Consider the following 7468-nt stretch of genomic DNA (forward strand, 5'->3'; position numbering starts at 1 on the left):
ATGTGGGATAAAGAAGTCACCAATATATTTTGTGATCTATGTTTAAAAGAAATTGAGCGGGGGAACAGGCCTACAACGTACTTTAATAAGGAGGGCTGGCATAATATTGGTATGAGGTTCAAAGAACTAACTGGCAGAGACTACGACAAGCTTAAATTCAAAAATAAATGGGACCAATTAAAGAAGGAATGGAAAGTGTGGAAGGAGTTGAAACGTGGATCTACAGGTTTGGGTTGGGATCCGATTAAACGGACAATTGATGCTCCCACTGAATGGTGGACTGAGAAATTGGAGGTAATTATATATGTACTCTGTTATTTCTTTGCTTTTCAAATTGGTTTTCATTTATTTACTAGCTCAACTATTTACTTTAAAATGTTATATCACAGGCGGTACCTGCAGCGAAAAAGTATAAACAATGCGGGATTGAGCCGGAATTTGAAGAAAAACTCGACATAATGTTTAAATGTATTGTCGCTACCGGAAAATTTACTTTCAACCCAAGTGAAAGTACCTTTTCAGGGATGCCAGATGAATTTACCCCTGAACCATTGACACCTGATGAAGATGTGCGTAGCATTAATCAGAGGGAGACGGGGGAGTCTAGCACAATCAAGAGGCCGAAGGTTGCTAAGAAAAATAAAGAGAAAGAACATGTTATGAATACCTCCTTCGATCGGTTGATTGAAGCATTTGCCGCTCCACCTATCTCTGATGCAAGCATAGTAGACTGTTTGAGGCTTTTGGGGACTATTCCTGAAGTTGTTGCAGATAGAAGATTTCACGCACAGTGTGTAAAAAAACTTGAGGATTCAACTAGAATGAAAATATTCATGGCGCTTGAGCCTGAAATGCGGCTTGAATATTTGCGGGTTTTGTTTGAGGAATGATATTATTTATGGATTCATTATGTATCAGTACTGATTGAACTTCTACTTGTGTTGTTCTTTTTTTTAATATATGTTTGTTATTCTATATGTGTCATTGTACATGTCTAATCTTTCTATATGTAGCAAATGAGAATTTTTATTATTGAATATTAATGTTGATGTTGTTAATCATTTAGGATGGACCCGCAACGTCAACGTCGTAGGAGAATGGCATTTGCTACAGCCGTTGCGATATTGCTGTTGGACTATTACCAGCGTAGAACTACTCGCATTCCCCGTATGACATCCACCTTTGTTGGAGATAGATGGGTTAGTGAAATGCTTTCGGGACATCCAATAAGATTCAGAAATATATTCAGAATGACGAGAACGATTTTTATGGATCTTCTAAACGAGTTATGTCTAAATCACGGCCTTCATGGTTCTTCTAGAACCCTGTCTCGGGAGGTGTTGGCAATAACACTGTACATTCTGGCACAGAATGAGTCAATTCGAGGAGCTATGGAAAGATTTCAACATTCATCTGAAACAATTAGTCGCTATTTCTCAAAAGGAATACAGGCACTTATTAGCTTAGCTGCTCAAATAATTAAACCAGAGGATCCATCATTTGCTACTACTCCAGAACAAATTGCCAACGATCCTCGATATATGCCATATTTCAAGGTAATTATTAGTGGTTTTAATTTGATACATGATATACTTTAATAATATTATTACGCTCTTGTTTTTCAACTAAACAGAACTGTATTGGTGCAATTGACGGTACACACGTTGATGCCCGAATACCTAACAACGAGAAGGTAGCATACATCGGTCGTAGTGGTTCAACAACGCAAAATGTCATGGCCGTATGCGACTTCAACATGTGTTTTACTTTTGTGGTTGCGGGCTGGGAAGGAAGTGCACACGACAGTCGTATTTTCTCCTTTGCCACGAGGAATAGATCGCAGTGTTTCCCTCACCCCCCAGCAGGTTAGTTTTGTTTAGTAATTTGAATATGTGGGATTGTGCAATTTTTTATTAACATTGTTTCTCGTACCAGGAAAATATTATCTGGTTGATGCAGGATATCCTATGCAACGGGGATACCTGAAGCCCTACTCGGACACGAGATATCATCTTCCTGATTTTGAGCGAGCTAGTGGCACGGTTCGTGGCAGAAAGGAAATGTTTAATAAACGCCACTCATCTTTACGCGGGGTAATTGAAAGAACATTTGGAGTTTGGAAGAAGAAGTGGGTCATCTTACGTGATATGCCGTCGTATCCTTTCCAAAAGCAGGTGTACATTGTGGTTGCAACAATGGCACTACATAACTTCATCCGAAGACATTCCTCGCAATCAGATACAGACTTCAGTATGGCTGACAATGATGAACTCAATATTTTAGAGCAACCAACAGGACATGTGGGGGGGCATTCATTACCTGAGGAGGACATAGAATCTAATGATTTTGAAGATCAAGATGCTGATAGTTTGGCTGATATGATTGCTTTAAGGGAGTCTATCACAGATGCTATTTGTGGCTATTGATCAACCAAGTTTTCTTTTCATAAGATTTTAGGTTTATATTCATACCCATTTAATTATGTTTTTTTTTTTAAATACCTTAAGCTGACATTTCATTCTTTTGTTATTTTCACAGTTATACCAACATGACCTCCAGAATATCAAGTACAGACAGAGGGATTTTGTGTTATTGTGGACTACCGTCTCCGTTGCTAACGTCACGTAAGGAGCATAGCTTTGGGAGGCAGTTCTATGGTTGTGCCAGGGGTGTTTCAGCCCGTTGTGGTTTCTTCAGGTGGGCCGATAGTCCATCATATTACACTGACAGTAGTCATGCCAGCAGTCATGTGAATCCGATGTTTTTTCCGGCTGACAGTGCAGATGAGGACAGGCGTAGCCAGAGTCTTAAGTTGAATATTTTAATATTTCTCCTTGTTGTTGTACTTGTATTTGTACTTTTTTTAGTTATCCTGGTACTCATTAAGGTGTGAGAACTGTATGGTATCTTTTAGAAAAAATCTGTGATTATCGTATGTTTCTGCACTATATGTTTCTTTTCCAACAATAAGCTATTCTGAATAAGCTGCCCCAAACAGTTTTGATTCAAACAGGGGCATGAATGTCATTTAACCACCAATAAGTTGGTCTGAATAAGCTGCCCCAAACAGCAAGCCAGATTATTCTGATAATCTGCAGATTATCAGATTATCAGAATAATCTGCTTATCAGCAGATTATAAATAATCCACAGCTGCGCCAAACAGACCCTTCATTTCAGAGAAATTGATATAATCTTACCTTCTTTTTTACGCATGGAATAATGGAGCGCATTCAATTACATGTATTATATGATTATCACTAAATGCTCATCATTTATGTCAAGCAGTGACATAAAGTCTTTAAACAACCAAGAGTTCACGTAAATAGTCGAAATAAAGAAGGTGACCACCGCCCTTGAAATGGATGAATGGCGTGCTGTGTACTTCATACGTGAATTTATGATGGCCGTTGTTGAAAAGAAGGTTATTGCTAAGGTTGAAAGCTAAGATTTTGATAACAAAAATAAGTAAATAAATAATAAAAAAATTTGGTGGGATATATATATATATATATATATATATATGTATATATATATTTGAATTCTGATTTGTCAAAGAGAAAAAACGTAAGGAGAAAGAGATAATGAGAGGAGAGAACACACATGAACAGTAATAAATTATGCCTTATTCATAAAATAATTCCTCTGGTTATAGAAGAGAGAGTAAAAGGTCCTCATGTTACATTTTTGCTCCTATTTAAAGAGGAGTGTGGCTCCTATGGGGTATTCTAGGTATTCATTTGTATGAGCCTATCGTTTGATTGTTCTCTAGTTCAAACAACTGAGTTTATTTGGCTTCGATTCAGCAAAATGAAGCTCGATAGGCTGCGATGCACTCGGTCGGCTGCACTTAGCTCGATAGCTTGCATAAGCCCATCCTCAGGTGTAACAATGGATGGTAGAAAAGACTTTTCTGTTGATTCCATTCATCAAGTACCCAAAGGGGTCAAATTCAAAAACACAAATTTACATTTCATAATTGATATGACAAATCCTAGAGTTTTTGGTCATCTCCTTGGTAGAGGAGACCTTTCTACCTAGAAAATAAATAGTTACAACAAAGCTTCAAAAATTGTATGATTTTTATTAAGGACTTTATTAATCTAAAAATTAAATAAATGTTAGCTAAAAAACAGTCATAAGCAGCCATTTCATTCATATTATAAAACAACAAGAAAGTAATACCCTCGAAAAGTCATAAGCTAGTTTCTTTGATTCCAAGCATTCTCAAAAATGTTACAAAAGGTTTTCAAATACAAGCATGCTTTAAGCATGATATATAGAACAATCACATATTCAAGTACTTCAAGTTACAAGAATTCATGTTGTAAAATGCATGGACGTCTTCAAAACCCAAACCCCTAACTTCAGCAATAATAATGGGATTCACATAATAATAATATAATAACTATGATTACAACATTGACACCTTCAAAGCTCTTCTTGATCATGTCGCCGAATGATATCCTTATGAATTATTCATATCAAACATTGCATCATTATCTTCATATATTCATTTCTTATTTTGAGTGATTTCTTGGATAATTATAAAATTTTATTCAATAATTGGTGTTTTTATAAGGCGCCTACACCATACATAACAAGTTCATTTACATTTCATTCTTTGATAATTGATTTGTCACGACATGGTCTAATAGTTTAGAATTAACCAAGTCAAGAACTACGGTCAGACGGTATTAATATTTAATATACTTGACACAGATTTTCAAATTTTCAATTTATACATTAAAGTTTCATTAAGAAACCACAAAGTATACTACATCGAAATCAAAATATCAAGAAATAATAACAGTCTATAAATAACATCTCAAACCAATATATAACAACATATCTCTACAAAAAAAAAAAAAAAAAAAAAAAAAAAAAAAAAAAAAAAAAAAAAAAAAAAAAAAAAACAAACAAACAAAGAAACTACAATTATAATACCTATCAACAGTAATCATCCATCTGGAAGCTAAATTCTTCATGTCAGACATATTAAAAATCAGTTTTTCCTAAAAGAAACTATTAAATTTAAAAGAGAGTTTAATGACTTATGAGCAATTACAATTTTATTATGCATTAAATTCATATGCAAATGCTATGCATGGATGACCAAAAAAATATAGTTCATTACTTAATCATACTGTAAGCTTTCATTTTAAATTTAATCGTTCTCGTTTCAATTTAATTATTTATCATTTTTAACTTCATTAATAAGTCATATCAAGATTATCGTTATATACAAACGTATCATAAAAATTTTACCAATAGATATCTTAAAAAATTTGCACCGGAAGATACTTTGTAATAATGATAGTCTTTATTAAATAAAATATTAAGTTAATACATATAAAAAAGTAGTTACTCACTTTATTTGTTTGTCTCACTGACACTCTAACTCCTAATCTTCTAGGTTTAAATAGTTTTCAACCTTAATTACTATTAAAATTAATATTTTTATAGAATATTAATTATAAATTAAGCAAATTAATTTTAAACTTCAATTAAAACATACATCTTTCAAACTGATTTACTTCTTCCTTAGAGCACCTAGCCGCCGACTTAGAGTTGGCTTTTGACTCCCCTTCGATTCGAAATAAATGAATTAAATCAACCCCTTTAAAATGAAACTGTGAGAAAGTTATTTCAAACCTTTGCCATTGTTTCCAATATTACTTATTATCTATTTACTTTTTTTTTCAGTTATTATGTTATCCCCCTTAAAAAATTTCATTTTTGAAATTTGAAAAAATTTTAATATAAATACAAACATAACTCAAATGAGAAATTTTGGTGTATATCAGATCTTTCTCCTAAGTGGAATCATTTTCTGATTCGTGTTTCCTTAAAATTTTCACAAATATGATCTCCATATTATGAATCTTCTTAACGTCATATTCCAAAATCCTTTTAGACCCTTCTATATAAGGCAAATCAGATTGTAAGTCAATCGAGTCCACTGTCACCCTACTAGATTCATGTGCAATATACTTTCAAAAGAAGAAATACAAAATATATTATGCAGTCCTTGCATATGAACTGATAAGGTTAATCTGTAAGCCACCCTTTCAATCCTCTCCACAATTCTATATAAACCTACAATCATGAACATAGTTTTTTTGACTTCCCAAAATGTTGCATCACTTTTTTGACTTCCCAAAATGTTGCACATGGTTCAATGGATTGACCTTGATAAAGAGAAATTCTCCAACTTCAAACTCCATTAGTCTGTTCTTAGCATCATAATATTCCCTCTGGCTATCCCGCACTACCCTCAGTCTATCTTTAATCAATCTATTCTTTTCAGTAACATCATCAACCAAGTCATTACCAATGGTATTTTTTTCACCCACTTCAACCCAACATAAATGTGTCTTGGACTTTCTTCCATACAAAGTTGCATATGGAGTCATCTGAATTCTAGCATGATAATTTTTATTGTAAGCAAATTTTACTAAAGTTATATGTGCTTCTCATCCTTCACCAAACTCAATGACACATAATCTTAGTAGATCCTCCAAGTTTTGAATAATCTTTTCTGATTGGTCATCTATCTGAGGGAGAAAGGATGTACTAAAAGTTAATCTGATGCCCAAAACTTCTTGAATCTTCTTCTACAATATGGAAGTAAATCTCTCATCCATGTCAGAGAAAATAGACTTTAGCAATCCATGGAATATCATATTTTGGTCAACATATAGTTTGGCTAATCTCTCAAATGTTTATGTTTGTCTAATAGAAAAGAAATGTTGACTTAGTCAATCTATCAAAAACTACAAAAATAGCATCATGAATCTGTTGGGGCCTCGGTAAGCCAATCACAAATTCCATAGCAATCTTCTCTTTTTTCCACTGTAGAATCAATAAAGGTTACAACTAACCTCCAAAAAACTAATATTCTACCTTTACTAGCTGGCATGTAAGACACTTAGCCACAATTCCACCACAATCCTCTTCAATCATGGCCACCAAAATATTTCCTTAAGATTTTAGTACATTATTTACTCCTTAAGTGAATAATATAACCAGAAAAATTTCTTCCAATAGAATCCCTTGTCTCAAATTATCAACATCTAGAACATAAACATCATCATTATATTTTAGTAAGCCATCCTAAACTAACACATACTTCTCTAAACTGTCAGTTTTGACATGCTCCAAAATTTTCTGAACACTATTATTACTGGCTAATGAATTTTCAATTTTATCATTCAAAGTGAACTACATAATCAACTGATTTAATTGAATCATAATGTCATTACTATAATTAATGACAAATAATACATTTCATCTTCTTCAAATATTTATGTAACATTTCTTGCTGAGTAAATAAATAATTCAAATTACTTGAAGCTTTACTTCTTGACACATCTACAATCACATTTGTTCTTATCGAATGATACTGAATATTCAAATCATAGTTTTCAATAAACTCCATCTATCTCCTCTCCCTCAGATTCAGTTCT

The 7468-nt window shown here is 33.4% G+C and overlaps 1 protein-coding gene across 1 annotated transcript; it reads left to right on the forward strand.

Annotated features, from left to right (window-relative positions):
* Nucleotides 1-1083: 1083 nt before the first annotated feature.
* Nucleotides 1084-2896, forward strand: LOC110021238 (putative nuclease HARBI1; the record flags this gene model as incomplete). The annotated part of the gene is given in 3 exon segments (XM_020719654.1): nucleotides 1084-1556; nucleotides 1634-1865; nucleotides 1936-2896. Coding segments are annotated over 3 exon segments (1196 nt in total), but the record flags the coding sequence as incomplete, so codon positions are not given.
* Between the last annotated feature and the right edge of the window lie 4572 nt (nucleotides 2897-7468).

The sequence above is a fragment of the Phalaenopsis equestris genome, unplaced genomic scaffold (genome assembly GCF_001263595.1).
Source record: "Phalaenopsis equestris unplaced genomic scaffold, ASM126359v1 Scaffold000125, whole genome shotgun sequence".
NCBI lineage: Eukaryota > Viridiplantae > Streptophyta > Magnoliopsida > Asparagales > Orchidaceae > Phalaenopsis > Phalaenopsis equestris.